The 16,328-nt window shown below is 40.0% G+C and overlaps 1 protein-coding gene across 1 annotated transcript in view; it reads right to left on the minus strand.

Annotated features, from left to right (window-relative positions):
• Positions 1-14,721, minus strand: part of megf10 (multiple EGF-like-domains 10) — a 79,112-nt gene extending 64,391 nt beyond the window's left edge. The window contains exons 1-4 of the mRNA XM_041959786.1: positions 14,537-14,721; positions 5,208-5,343; positions 3,098-3,199; positions 1,443-1,543 (exon numbers count right to left, since the gene is read on the minus strand). Of these exons, the coding sequence (XP_041815720.1) occupies positions 1,443-1,543; positions 3,098-3,199; positions 5,208-5,326 (322 nt within the window). The 5' untranslated portion in view covers positions 5,327-5,343; positions 14,537-14,721. The remainder of the gene's footprint in view (positions 1-1,442; positions 1,544-3,097; positions 3,200-5,207; positions 5,344-14,536) is intronic.
• Between the last annotated feature and the right edge of the window lie 1,607 nt (positions 14,722-16,328).

Genomic DNA, 16,328 nt, shown 5'->3' on the forward strand with positions numbered 1-16,328 from the left:
CAATGAGCTGAAAGAGATTAAATAGCTCTGTAGAGCTTAGGGGAACTGTTGAGTTGGTGATAAATCTATGTTGGTTCATAACTACAAATGACCCCTTTAACATTACACATAGTCATTTGGTCCTCTGAAATACAGAAATATAGATTTGTGCAGCTCTAACTTAATGGACAAGTGCTTGCACTGAAAACTTTGCTCAATTAAACTGAGCTCAGATTTTTGTACTACTTTTAATTTGTCTGCATTTTTACAAATGTAACATTATGCTTCTAAATATGTACATATATCATCAACTAGGCTTTACATTCTTTAAAATTATCTTGTGTAGCAGGCAAACTGACTCCACCCAAAGAAAATATACTACATTTAACCTTAATACAATTTGACTTCCTTTCCATTCTGACTCCCGGTTGAAAATATAACGTTGCCTGGAGTATCTGGCTACTACTCCTTCCTGCAATGTTTTGTTGAGAAGCTCAGTGAGCAACATGTGATAGCTGCGTATACAACAGAGCCTTTTCACACCAAAATACATTCCCCTCTGAACTTCAGGGGCATATTATCACAGCTCCTGCATAACTCAAACTATGGCCTCCGTCTCTTCCAAAGTACACTGATTTTCTGACAGGCTGTGTGTTAACATAACACTTTCTTTTACTGTCACTGCTGAACAACTGTTGTTTTTCTGTTGGCCACTGTGGCTTCACACCTGTCACTGCCTGCTGTGCATGCCCCATTGGCAAGTTAACTAATTGTAACAACAGAAGACACAGGTTCTGTTTTTTTCTGACAAGTGACCTGTGTCATTCAACTAAACAGTCTTTCCCAGTTTCCTCAGCATGTAGAGGCAATATGTAATACACTTACTTGCTCCAATCCATCCATTATTGTAACACTCATCAAATTCAGTGATGTGCATTGCACATTTGTTTTATTACTCCACTCATTGTTCCAGGTCATTTATGTGTGTGTGTGTATATATATCATTACTCTGTTTCAAACATGTATTTAAAAGTGATGGTTTTTGTTAGCCATGGCAAACAGAGGACATGCTTCTGGGGTAGCTGTGGCTCAGGAAGTACAAACAGGTCATCCACATATATACAGTATATGTGGATGACCTGCCAGGATTGTGGTCCACTCATATGTAATGACATGCCAGCCAAATCCATCCATTTATGCAGAACACTCGATATAATTCTGGTTTACAGTTGTGTATTTAACAACATCTTAAGCATGGGCCTATGCCATATCTTGTCTGTTCACTATCCCCTTAAGCCTTTTGCCTCTTTACAATATTCATCCACTCTATCATTTTGGTTGTTCATCCCTATGCTACATCTACAGCAGCAATAATAACAATACTATGAATAACAATAACAATAATTTAAATCAACTTGGTGTCATCAATGGTGTCAAATTAAGCTGTGTGCGTGCATACTCACGAACACAGATCTCTCCACTCTCGTAGAAGCCGGGACAGCACTGGGACTTTCTCCGGTACATGGTCTTCTCTCCTCTACGATATGCTGTCCGATAGCTCACCCTGCACACAGCCATTGTGGTCACATACATGATCAGACACTAAGTAAAGGAAATGCTAGTAGATGCATAGACAATGTTGATTTTTTGCGGTCATTTCATTTCAAATATAAAATGTGGAGTGGAATGGGAAGAGTGGGTTGCCTATGTAATTATTAGCTATAATGTATCTTTATTTCATAATTTTAACACTGTCCTGACAAGGGTTCTGTGAGGCTAAGGCCGGTCTGTTTGTGAATTATAATGAATCATAATTATACATAATTAAGTAAAGGCTTTTAACAAATACTTTTAAAGGTTGTGTCACTGTTTTCTGGATGAAACAGCTTTTCTGTAACTTAGCTCTTGTGTTGATGAAGTAATGCAGTAGTGTCCACACAAGCTACATTTCTCCAAGCATTTCTGAACCTGAAACACAGCAGAGCTTTCCGCTGCAGTGCAAAAAAAACCTGCTGAAGATCAATAACTGACATCACTGCCATACACGGACATGTACGTGTAGCTGACAGAAGTACTTCCGTGTGCCTGTGACACATCCTTGTGCTCATGCCTACAACTTCTTTGCTGCAGGGGAATAGACAATAGAGACAATCGAGACAGCTTGAGTTTACTTGATGGAAATATGGCAGAGGGTGAGGACAGAGAGGAATTGATCCTGAAGAATTGTTATTCTTTTTCTACAGTGGTTTGTGTTGAGCTATTAAATTTTGAATGAACAGTTTGTCCTGCAAATGTGCCCAAGTCTAAATTGAGCATACCCATGCAAGTGCACACAAACACACATTTTTCTGTTTTATTGATCACTGAGATAGCACTGATTTGGAATGAAGTAGGTTCAATGTAAAAAAAAAAAAATAGCTTGGTATAAAAATAGCTTTTTGTAGTAAACTATTTTTGCCATGTTGCTGTACCGTACCTGGTTATATGTCTCTGGGAGTAGCTTCAGTTTAGTGAAGCTTTATTTAATATAGAGGTAGTTTAGCTAATCACACTTTCCAAGTAGCTTCCCCAACACTGGTGTCTGTATGTAAATGTACTTGGTAGACATGCCCCGTGGAACACTGACTACTGTACTTATACTTTGGATTTTTTGCCAAATGCTGTTGAGATGCCTAATCCTACCCTTTGTCTACTCCTGAGAATGAATTACATTACATTCAATAATCAATCTACATTATGAGGCAGTTTACTCCTTCTAAGACACATGTAGCCCTATACCACCCTTACCATTTTATTCCTATTTGGAGCCAATAAATTCATCTTCATTCGTTTTTTTTTTTTTCTGTGTAGCCTTACATTGTTAATAGAGTGAAAAGAGGTAGAAGTCCTTACGTAGGTGTAGTAGTTCCGTTATATAATACCTTCACAAAAGAAAACCTTAGCTGACAGGGGAAGTATACTGTGCAGATCAAAAAATGCGAAAACAGTGGTTTGTTTATAAATGCTTTCTTCACATCTCTCTTCTCCCATGCATACACATACACACACATACAAACACACACACACACACACACACACACACACAGTCTGCATCAAGCCTCAGTGAGGTGGTCCTCACCTGTGTCTGGTGCACTTGAACCAGTTGATGATGTCGGTGCAGCTTGTGTAATAAATTTGATCAAAAGGATGGGCGTATGATTCTTGCACTGTCACTGAGTAACTGAGAAAACAGGAAAAGAGAGAGAAGGGACAAATCAGACATGAGGAGCAGAATAATTGTGTGTATGTCTGTGTGTGTGCAGTGCGTGTATGTGTGTTTGTGTTCATGCATGATGCACCACTCATGCTGATCCGACTCTCTTGTGGCCTGGTTAGCTGACACCTCTGCTCCACCTCCAAACACAACTGACTTTTTGAATCAGGGCACCCCACCCCGCCCACCCCAACCCCCTGCTAAAAACTCGAATGACTGTGTCTCATAGGCAAATCAAAAAACTTTTGGACAAAATCTTTGGTGGGCAGTGAAAAAGCTCATGACTGTCTTGTGAGCTGGTCTTATCACAGGCTCTTTGCAGGCATGCACTTTTCATTTTATTAGTGTATCAATTATGTCTACAGTTGTCATTATTGATTTCAGTATTGTTAACTTTATCTACTCTTTAATTGTTTAATGAATGGAATGGTTTAGTCTATGAAATGCGCCAATAACAAGTAATATCCATAGTACAACATAGTACTTGTACTTGTTTTACGCCACACCATGATCTTTTCCGAAATCTAACCAAGTAGTTTGGTGTTTAAACCCAAGCAAACTGTGACCATTTTACAACGTTAACAACATGAGGACAATGCTCTGATACGACAATGTCTCCAACCCAGATATACTTCGTTTTGGGAGTCATTGGCAATTGTCCCATTCAGTCGTTTAAGTAAAGCTGATTGAATTAAATCATTCTTAAATGTTCTTCATTTCTTCAAATAGCCTAGAGCAAATGGTTGTTTTTTTCCCCAAAATCTTAGTGGGATTGAGCCTCATTATCATGAACTTGATAAACTAAGTGTGTCTCAGGCACCCTTCTGTTCTCTCTCTTGTCTTCCTCTGAATCTCTCTGCCATCAGACTTCAGGACAACACAGGGGAGGCTCTGAGTGTGTATGCAGCTGTTGCCACAGATTAGTCAGTGAAAGACAATATAGCTGGGAAATCTGCCTCCACCTTTCTTATTTCACATCTAATTTAATGGATTTGCAAGTTTCCTCTCAATTCAGAAACCAGCCAAAAGACTCATTTAACCTTTTTAACACCTTTGTTTTGAAAAAGTGTCCCTTTTTCAAGCTTTTACAATGATTGGTCTTTAGATCTATATTTGGGTATAATTTTGCTCATTAATACTTTGTTTCATGTTCATTTAATTAACAGAAATGTAAAACTAGCGAGATACAACGTGTTAATGAGTGAGCCTTAGAAGTGTTGGCAAGTGTATTTTTGACCTTTAGACAGGTCCAAGGTAGTTGCTGCCCCTTGCTTTCATTCTATACACTAAGCTAGGCCATTCATGTCCTGAGCTTACTTTACTTTCTGCAGAGGCTCCAGTCATTCGCTGTTGGCCATCAACACCAATAGAACCAACACACTCATCAGGAAGGCTGGCTGCCATGGAGACTGCAGGGTATCATAGACAATGACTCTTACCCTCTCCACGATGCAGAGCAGCACCTTCAGCAGAAGCAGTCACACTTTGCAACTCATCTACCTTGTGTCAAGAGATGGACAGCAGACGCATGGGGTGCTAAGGTGGCTCCAGCCTCTTCAGCACTGTTCTGCTCTCATCATTTAGTCTCTCTCTTTCTTTTTGGATTACTGTTCCTCTGTGTATTACAATCACTATAATTCTCTGATTTACGGGACATAGTGTGCAATAATGGGTCATTACATACAATACCATGGACATAAACATGAACACTCTGAATTAACCATAAACCTTTATTTCAGATTTGAAATTGAACATATATAGCTATATGCCACTCCTCATATGTGAGAATGATCCTCACTGTAAACCTGTGTTTTTGGCATTGTGTATATCACTTTATTGGTATCTCGTATTTAAGTCTTTCCAGCAAAATAAGTTACCATGGCAAATTAAAACAGTTGGAACTTGAGTGGTCTCTGTGACACAGGCCCCTGAGGTCAAAGGCCATTAAAGAAGTTATTGCAGTATTGTGACTGACCTTTCCCAGTGGCTGCAGACATTGGGATCCTCCAGGTTGAGGGAGGAAATGATGCAAGGCAGGAAACAGAAGACCACAGCCAATAGGACTGCTCTGTGGCAGCGCAGTGACACCGCCATATCAGTCAGAGCTGCACCTTCAGACAGGGAAGGACGAAGATAGGGGACAGGTTAACTGTCTTCATCACAAGGTTTCAGTATCACAAAATCAAAAATTGAAGAACTAGAAATAAAGTCATTTAGTAAAGCAGTTAAACAATAACAAAACACATTAAACATAGGTGTTGGTTTCAAAGGTGGAACAAAGTCAATACAAGTGCGTCTAAAGTTTTGGCTATGAAGTCCTGAGTCAAGAGCAATAAGCCAATTCAAGTCCTAAACTTTGGGTTTTGAGCATTAAACAAGTCATTATGCAACCTGTTGTATGTCCTGTCCTTGTATATCACACTTTGTCAAAAAGCAATCAGTCAAAAAAGACTTGACTATTTAGAAGTGATCATAATTGCACATCACATGACTGCTTCTCTTCAGTAGGGAGAAGTAGAAAAAAAAGATGCTGAAAACAAGCGAGCTGGCCATAAAATGTAACTGTAAATTTAACTAATAAAAATAGTAATCGACTTTATTTGTATAGCACCTTTTATACAAGAAATGCAAGTCAAAATACTTTCCAACAAAGGAAACAAAGGTATAGGGGTGACTGACAGCTCCATCAAAGTCCTGAAGTCCTTACTGAGGTCATATCAAATCGAAGGTTGCCCTGTGGAGATTTTTTATTACTACAGTATTTCTCCTGCCAAAAGTGTTGTGCAGCAAGAACCTTATGGCCAACAAACACCAAAAATTGGCAGTTGGATTCAAAATTCCACCCATTACCCAGACACTAAAATTGTCAAATTCTGTGATTTTTCGCAACCTGCTTGCACCCCATTTACAGATTTTGGATATTTTCTTTTGCTTCTGGTCAGAATGACAGTTCTTGGGGGCCAGCAGGCTTTGTAATGCAGCATTTGTTCATGACTATTTCCAAAGTGTTGCAAATCAAAAATAAGAACTACTTAACTAAACAAAAACAAAATCAACCTCACACATTGCAGTGTGTTCACGGAAAAACTTTTTAAAAAGTATTTGTGATCACTTTGGTATTTACAGATGGTGCAGTGGTGTTTATAGAAGTGAGATTTTTAGGGTCTGAATGTGTTTTTTCTTCGTTCCAGACAACCACTGTCTTCAGTTCATTTGATATGGCAGTTTGAAAAGCTTGTTTTTAATATGGTAATACAACAGTGTTATACTGTAAATTGATCTGAAAAGTCAGTATTATATTGGCATACAACACTGTGATGGATGAACTAAGGAGGCAGAAGTCCATGCAAAAATGGTGGTGGTTTTATACCAGCCTGAGGAAGCCTGAGGGACCTCCCTGTAAGGAAAAAGCAGACACAGCAACACACAGAGGCAGTCTTTTCCAACTTCAACCACAAACATCCTTAGCATTGTCTGTAGAGTTGGGTTCAACTAACCCATCAGTCTGGGGGTGGTAAGGAGTGGTCCTGGTACTTTAAATTACTAACAAGCCATACGCCTGGTGTAAGGTCTGGTTTAGAAAAGCAGTAGCTTTGTCTTACACTATTTTCTTGGAAAAGATATGCAAAAGAACAGGTGTTATGGCCTGGGTAGTAAAAAGCTTCTCAGTAGCAAGTAGCATAGGCACAGACTATTAGCATTTACATTATTATTGTTTAACATCAATGTGCAAATCTGGCCAGAGGAATTAATTAATCTTAGACAATGTGATATGATCTAAGGTTTTAACACTGCCCAGATGACCTGCCAAAAGTATGCTGTGGCCCAATGTCAAAACTTTCTCTCTCACTCGGGGTACTACAAGCTGATTGTCATGTCCCGTTGTGTCTGTTGATGTGTCTGTTCACAGCGTCAGTCTTGTCATGCACTTCCCGCTTAATGTGAAACCCTAACTCTCCTCTCGTTTCAGACCCTTGACTTCCTGGTGTCCTTCCCGCCTGTCTGATTGTCTGCCCCACCCTGACTGTCTCCACCTGTTCATTGTTACCTCGTGTATATATAGTCCGTGTCTCCCTTTGTCCTGTGCCAGATTGCTTTGTACGTCTTGTGCTCTCTGTACCCAGTCTAGAATAACCAGTCCTTGTATTAGTGCCTCTGTCTTTTGTATTTTTGAAATCCTTAGTGTGTTTGGTTTGTCTTATTGAAAAACTTAGCGTCCTTGGTTTGTATTTTTGAAAACCTCAGCGCCTTTTGTTTTTGCCTGTGAAGTTAAATATGGAGTTTTTTGAGTTCTGCTTTTGAGTCCTGAACCCTTGTTAAAGGCAGTCTCTAGGGTGGTACCCTCCCTCTCTGGCTGGCTGTGTCATCTCCTACTGGTGGCCGGTGGTGACTTAGAGGTGTCCACATTGCTGGATCCACTGGAGGATGAGGACTCATGTCTTACAGTGGAGGTCCACCAGCAACTGGAAGACAGCCCAGAAGAGAGATGGCCTGGACAGGGCCAATGAACGTAATCTGTTTTTAACAGATTTGACCCAATGGCTCCTATCCATGCCCATCCAGCCCCTGTCTCATCTACTCCACCGACCCTCTCCTCCTCACACCTCAGTCTAACTCCCCTCTCCAACTGGAAGACTCCACCCCTCCCCCGTTCTACAGTGAGCTTTACAGTGAGGAGACAGCTGGAGTAACTCCACTCAAGTAAGGCAATAGGCCCTGATTGTGTCAGCCCTTGGGTTCTTAAAGTGCCCCCCGCCCCTCCCCCCAAAGCTATGAGGAGTGCTTATCTAGATCTTCATATGAGTCTTCAAAGGGTCCCCGTGCTGTGGAAGACATCCGGCCTCATTCCTTTGCCAACAATGTCAAGTCTATGGATCCCCTCCAGTTCGTCTACCAGCCCCAACTGAGATTAGAACCAAGTATAAGTAGTGCTTTCAACATAATCAGGCCAGCTCTACTGAGTGAGAAGCTGACAGCGATGCAGGTGATGTCCCCCTCATGTCCTGATTGTTGACTACTTGACTGACAGACCACAGTATGTGCGCCTGCAACACTGTGAGTCAGACAGAGTGGTCAGCGACACTAGGGCACCCCAGGAGACAGTCTCGTCTCCCTTTGGATGTGTGAGCAAGGGCAAGGAGGCTGAGTAAAGGGCTGTGGCGGGAGACTTTGTCACGTGATGTGAGCAGAACCACCAATGTGGCAACAGTGAAGGAGCTTATTGTGGACCTGAGGACAAGAGGCCAGGGTGTGAAAATTGACGACTACAAGTACCTCAGAGTGTACAGAGACAATAGACTGGACAGGGTTAAGAACACTGAAGCCCTCTACAAGAAGGGCCAGTGCTGTCGCTGAGGTCCTTCAACATCTGCTGTACAATGCTGAGGATTGTTTATGAGTCTATGGTGGCCAGTGCTATCCTGTTTGCTGTTGTGCGCTGGGGCAGCAGGTTGACGGTTGCAGACGCCAACACACTCAACAAACTTATTCACAAGGCCAGTGATGTTGTGGGGGTGGAGCTGGACTCTCTGGAGGCAGTGTAAGAGAGGAGGATGCTGTCCAAGTTGAGTGTCATTCTGCACAATATTTTCCCACCCACTCCATGACTTGCTGGACAAGCAGAGGAGTTCATTTGGTGCAAGACTCATCCCCCCAAGATGCGCCACAGAATGCAAAAGGACGTCATTTCCGCCTGTGGCCATCAAACTTTTTAACTCCTCCCTCAGAGTGTCAGTCACTCTGAGTTAATAGACTGGCCTCCTGGACTTACTATTTCATGCCTGTCAGTGGCATTACTGCACTACCTCACAATTACAATAATGCCATCAACTGGGCTGTACAATGACTCAATTAATATTACTTATTCTGCTCATTTTTATACTGCATTATTGTACTACCACTATTACTATTATAATCAGTATTATTATTATTCCTATGTATCACTATACATTATTATATACGATTATTAGCTAACAAGATTCAAGATTGCCTCCACCTTCACCTCCACCTTCAAGGTGCAGGTGAAGGTGGGCAGAATCTTAAATGTTGAATCTTGAATACTTGAACTTCTATTGTTATATGGTGTACATATTTTTTGACATTTCTTACCTTTTTTTATAGTCATATTCTCTAAGACATTCCTTTTTCATTCCTATTTTTATTACTGTTGGGAATCACTGCAACTGACTCAATTTCCCCTTGGGGATCAATAAAGATTAGAGAGAGATTCTGATTTTCCTGTTTGTAGGCCTCTTTTTCCTGGACTTGCATCTGCTTCCAAATCAAAGCATATAGCTGATCAAGCACTCTTGGTTGCTTAAAAGATCTTATGAGTATTACTGTAAGGCTTCACTTCACACAACAATACACCTGTGTGCAATACACCTGTGTTCTACAGTTATGCGGACATAAATGTTCCCCATGGGAAAAGGTCTTTAGTTTGTGGAACTTCGAGCTAGTACACTCTTCATCAGACTAAATAAAAATTAGGAGAACAGTCCAAATCTGCTCAAAGAATACAGATGTTATCAATGGTATGGTATAAGTACAAAAACACATGAACACAGTATGTACCAATGCAGTATATCTAACCTGAGTGCACACTCTATGAATAAAACATAAACACTACATTATAATATAAAAAATATGAGGGATAAAATGCAAGATTTAAGTACTCTAACGTGTCAGTGTAAAGAATGTGGCGAAGATTGTTAACTGTATGGGGGCAACTAATGACAACAATGGTGGATAGAAAACTTCTTATCTTCTTATCTTATGTTCACTAATGTTCCTATGCAGAGTAATACAGTATATAAATTCCATTGTTAGTGAAAGACAACACTCACATGATTTTCCCAGTACTGAGATTACTTTAGTTTCTGGTTTTCTATGTAAGGTGTGTGTGGATTTTTTATCTTACAATACTAACATGCCTATGTGTATGTTAAAAATGTTGGTTATTATAATAACTTATCTTCATAGTCATGGCAAAATCCCACCATAATGAAGTTCAGCTGAAGCTAATACAGGGCTTCAGCAGTCTGACACAGAATAATTAAGTGGGCATCTTCCAAAGCTGCAGCCCTTTTAGTACAAAATTCCCACTATTTGTTTCTCTGGACAGTTTTCCTAGCTCAACTGTGAAAAGCAGCATAATACTTATTGGAGCCATATTTGTGTTAGCCTGAACCTAGCCTCAGCTCTGAACCTAAACCACTGTCTTCTGCAAAACTTGAAGAGCAGTCCATTTTTTAAAATTATAAATATACACATGCACATATGCACAGTCAGGAGTAAGGAGCTGTAATTTGCAAAGACACTGAGAGATTTTGAGTTTTTTAAGTGGGTATGATCAAACTTAAACAGGGTTTTACGTTGCTATTCAATCTCAATTGAACGTTAGCCCGAGCTCAGTTATCTCTGGAATGGCTGACTATGAACAAAAATCATCTTATTTAACCCTAACCCCAGCCATGGAGGCCAGTGCTATGGAAAACACTATTCAAAGGTGAAACAGACTTCAACATGAGACTCGGAGAAAACAGCAGGATTAAACCTGCATGCTACTGCTAGGATAAAGATATCCACTTGATTGTCAAACTCTGATGACTGAAGTCTCATATTAGCTTCACTTGAACTTCTGAATGCATTTTTTCACTGAACAGGGACTGTGGATTTTGTCTCCTGTTGACAAGCTAAGAAGACACCACATCACAATCAGTGGACAGTCAGTGCGGACAACAGGAATAATTAAAGCCACCGAAAACTCTTTCAATGTACAGTATATATGACAAGACAGCATTGTATTAAGATATTAAAGTCCAAACCTACTCTTTTTGCTTAAGATTATTAATTTATTAGATAAAACAAAAATGGTGGGATGATCTTCAAAAATATGTGTCAATACATTAAAAGAACATGTACGTGTTACATGTGTACATGTACACTGAGGAGACTTGTGTGCTAAAAACGGTGCTAAAATCTGATTCAAAGCATTATGTATAAAAGCATTATTTAAATCTCTGGAGGAATCTTCGGGATTTGTCAGTGTGTCAACAGTATGTCTGGTCTTCTTCCTGAATGGTAGAGAAACAGCTGGAGACGACAGCACAAGATACAGCCATTTTATTACTTCAGCTTGATGAACCTCTCTGTGCTTTTGAGTGAGTTAAATTTCAAGATGCCAACAAGGTTAGCCCTGTGTCTTCTGGCTAACCTCTTTTCAAAAATGTTGGTTGATGGAGAAAGTCTGCAAGATGTCTCCTGTGGCTGTATTGCTGCTGACAGTGTGTCTATGCAGGCAGTTTATGGACCAGCAGGGCCAGTCGTCTCTGGTTTCACTAAGCAAAGAGAGGGCACAGCTGCAGCCACCAACACTGAAACCCTTCCCATCCACGACAACTGCACTGCTGCACACAAAAGGACCATGCTGTGTGTGTGAAAGGACTCCAGACATGCAACCCCTAATGGAGCGGATTAGGCTGGGCTGCACAACTTTGATACACTGTTCCAGGCAGCACAGTATTGACGCCTCTCTGTCCGCTCACAAAGGACTGCCAGTAACCAAGACCTGCTGTCTTAAGTCCCTCCAGCGCCAGACCAAGGCTGCCCTTGGGCCATGAACCAATATTTATTTGCAGACACATGCAGTTTTTTTATCCTATTTTTTTGAATGCAGGAAGTATCCAAATGTAGTAAATGATTTAGCATTTGGTAAGAATTTGTCATAGTTACCAAATGATCTGAAAGTCCCTCCACAGGGCTGATACGGCTGTTCAAACCCATGCACACGAGAACACATTTTATGTTGCTCAGCAAACATGCACATGCTTGACAGTGTTTTGAACATATCAACACTAAACTGAAATTGAATGATTGAAGCTTTAAACTAAAGCTTGTGTGGAATTAATTACAGCAGTTCGGGGTTCACAATATAACTTTTTCAAGTGACAAGTAGTTAGGTGTTCTAACCTACCAAGTAGGTTACAAAACTGCAAAAAAAAAAGGATAGCAACACAGAGGCTCTAGTTTCACAGGAGGAAGGTGTAGCAGTACGTCTGTAGCTACATGAAAATGTAGGGCTGATAAAAAACACAATGTGTTGTATATCTCTGTACCAGCATGTCACCTAGGCTCAACTCCTCTTTGCATGTGTCCCAATCACACACTCTCTCACTATATAGGCTTACTAGTTACAACCATGTTTAGAGCATAGTATGTTCACACTGGAAGCACATTAAAATAGAGTGTGGTGATGGTTGGTAGGCGCTTTTGTCCCACAATGCAACAAAATGAAAGTAACACCTACCAAGCACTGAATGCAGGTAAATCTTCTGTTTTGTGAGTAAATCTCAGAGGGCTATGCAGAGAGTCTCTACTGCCATCAGCTACACGTTAGTCTGCTCACTGTCACCTTGCTAATGCAAAAGACTTGCACAGCGGAAAATACAAATGAGCTAAAGATTCACTAAAAAATACATATACAGTAATGTCAATACACCACTGGGGCAAGAACCAGTTCAATTTAAGTTGTTATTTTTATTATTCAAGCTACGACCAGAATTACACTCTGTTAAAATATCTGTTTTTTTTATTTTCATTTTATTCTGAGGATTATTTGTAAAGAACTGCCAATTTCAGCATACTCTGTAGTTTATCTGTTTATTTTTTTTATGTTTCTTTGGTAAATTTTCTTTGAGAGGTTGTTCAGGAAAGAAGTGGGCTCAAGTAGCACTTTTTCCCATCAAGGCTTATTGGCTATGCCTGACAAAACAACAGCTGAAGCTGATGAGGTAGGCCTTCAGCTGACTCTAATGGATGTTTAGCAAGCGAAAGTACAGCTTAGACTGATAACAGTATCTGACCACATAGTCTTGACACTAACAAGCTGAGCCCATACTGCTGAGGATGTAAAAGAAACATAGGAATAGCGATGGTATAGAATGAAAAACAACCCCCCTGATTGTAAGGAAGCTGTTTTGCTGCTGACTCTCAAGAAGGGCTGGCCATCACAAATAATTTTTTTATGTGGAAAACACTCATTATTAGGAAGCACGCATTCTGTGATTCTCAACTGGAAAATGTAGTGCCAACAATTTAAATATCTTTAAAACATCACAAAATCACTTCTGACAAATTGAAACCTTTGAGAAAACACAGCTGCTGTGTATGTGTATGTGTGTGGGTGGGTGAGTGTGTGTGGCTGGGTGTGTGTGTGAGAGAGAGAGAGAGTGAGAGAGAGCGAATGTATTGTGTATGTGCTTTCTGGTTTTGTTAGCCACGCTTTGTTTTGGCTTTCATCTCACAGTCAGCTGCGTGTCTCCTTCAGTGTGAACTGACTTTCCTTCAATCACTTTCACTGGGGAAACACCACAGAGTATGTGTCATTCTACAATGTGTTTCCATGCACAGCAACACTACAGTTACTGCATGCTTCAGGGCGATTGCCAGCACATGTGTATGGAATAGGACTACAAGATATGCGATCCTCACAAGTTAGAGCAGATTATTTCATGCTACAATTAAACCATAAACATGTAATATTATTAAACAAATTAGGTTTTTGCTGTATGATAACCCACAACTCTGAGAATATCAAACATTAGCTACAGAAGAATGTCAGCATCCAGACAGTGAGTTGTGCACTGTGAATTGGAAGACAGACTATTGCAACCAGTTGCACTTCCAAAAAAACTGGTAGCACCATTTTCCCTCTTAAAATAGTCAGGCCTTGTGGCAAAGAGCAGTTTGGACTCTATTTAGTGGTGTAGTAATGATTTCTGCCATCTATGCTGTCTAACTGTTCATGGATGGGAGAGGTAGTGGAACATAAATCATAAGCATTAGATTTAGAATTTAGGGATTTGTATTCCTAATGGGCTCATGACCTGAAATGAGTGTGAATTGTTTGGCACAATAATAAACAATATTGTAAAATTGTTACATGTCCTGCTTCTCATCGTTTACAGTGTTCGAATAATCACCAAATTGCAAAATGATACTGCATTACTTCATTGAAATGTTAACGTACAGGCTATGACATATGTATTTGTATGACAAATATGTTGTACACAATGGCATATTAAGTTGTGGCTTACGTTATCCCTCTGAAATGGATGCGTACGCCTAAAACGGTAAAACTAGCTACTACTTTTACAACTGTGCTTTCTAGTACTTACATAAATATTCACTTACACTTCTGCTGACAGAAGCCCTGAAGTTTCGTAGTTTTCATTTATGCCAATCCTCATCTTAAACGAAAAAAAGTCACTCGTGAATGACGGATTATTAAGTGGAAATATTTACCTTATTTATGAGAGAAAAACGATCCTGCCTTGGCCCATGTCCGTCCTTTGGTGCTGATGGTGATGTATCCAGTTGCTGATAATAAAAAATAGCGGCTCGTCCTTCTGAAAGCTCACAAGACACGAACATGAAGTGACTGAACGCGCTGTTTATCGTTGTGTTTAGTCAGATGGGAGAAGTCTCCGGCAGCGTCTCAATGAAACACTGAGAAACTTTTACAACCCTCAAAACATTGGACGGACTGCTCCCGTGACATCACCATTCTCTCCACCAATTATAAGATGTCGGCGTCCTGCACGGTTTCGTGCCTATGGAACTTTGGTGTAACACTTATTTTTCTGAGAACGGTCCAGCAGTGGCATGTGAACCAGAGGGCGCGGCGTGAATCTCCTGTTAACCTCTATATTCACAAAGGAGTTCCATGACGTCGCTATTGAGCCTATTTCAAAGTTCGGTAGAAGATGATAGAGAATGGTCTATCTGCAGGCTCGCAGATTACACGACACACCCACAAAACTACGTCACGAAATCACGTCATTACATGACACACCCCTTGAGATAACTTCCTGGATTAGTGCAGTACTGTTGTGAAAGAAAGAGCAGCCCAGCCTGTTTCAGGCAGCAGCAGCGACTATATTTGCAGTAATTTTCGGTCAATATTAATGCATTGATTACTACACCTTGTTGGCTACATTTATACTGTACTGAAGTAGAATTTTGAGGTACGTGTATGCTACTTGAGTATTTGTACTTTCTACTCCACTACATTTATAACGTAAATTATTTTGCAGATTCAGATTAACAATACAAATTATACTTAACAAAGAAAGTATGATATAATGCTATGGGTGACATTCACAAACTAGCCAGCAGTATATAGTGTAAAAAACAAATCTCCACCTTTATCAGCTCTAACATTAAAGTAATGCATGTGTTAATACATCGATAATTGTAAGAGCCATTTCTGTGCATGTGTTTCATTGTTATTTTTGTTTATTTATTTTTGCTGTGAGCTTCCCACCACTGGGGGCATCCCTGCTGTGAAGTGTGAGAGGTCATATAATCAGCCAGGAGAGGCACTCAGGTGTGGCTGATGGAAGGGAAACAAACAGTTTTAGATCGTGTCGTGACGTGTCGTGTTGTGTTGTTTTAGTGTTTGTTTTATTCTGATTTGGTAATCTGCATCTGCATTGGTAAGCAGACAATTATTGTTTTTTTTGGAAACCGTGGTATTTAAGAATGTGAACAATAAACAGCACTGTGATTATTTTGGATCAAAGCAGTGGAGTGGACATGTCATTTACACGCGTTGAAACATCCTCACCATCAGCAAGCAGGTGCCCTTGAACAAGAGGCAAAAGGGGTCACTACAATAATTGTAATTCAATAATATACATTATTCTGAAATGGGCCATTCTGTGTAATAAGTACAGCTTTTTTTACTGTAAGTATATTACTTTTGTAATTTTACTAAGGTAAAATTTTGAATGTAGGGCTTTTACTTGTAACAGAGTCTCTCTACACTGTGGTGTTGTTATGTTTCCTCAAGTAAAAGATCTGAGTACTTCTTCCACCACAGGTTTACAGGATGTATGTATAAACTTTTTTCTTACACATCTACAGGACATAATTACTCACATCCTAATATTAAGACATTAACATAAACATGTACAAAGAAAGAATATCAATGAATGCCAGCAACTGCTCAATTTAAGACAAGGTATAAGTCATTTTTATGTTTACATTTGTAACTTTAAACAGCGCTGTATCTGTGCTTTGGTGCACTCCAAAT

Source organism: Chelmon rostratus, chromosome 19, assembly GCF_017976325.1.
Source record: "Chelmon rostratus isolate fCheRos1 chromosome 19, fCheRos1.pri, whole genome shotgun sequence".
Classification (NCBI taxonomy): domain Eukaryota; kingdom Metazoa; phylum Chordata; class Actinopteri; order Chaetodontiformes; family Chaetodontidae; genus Chelmon; species Chelmon rostratus.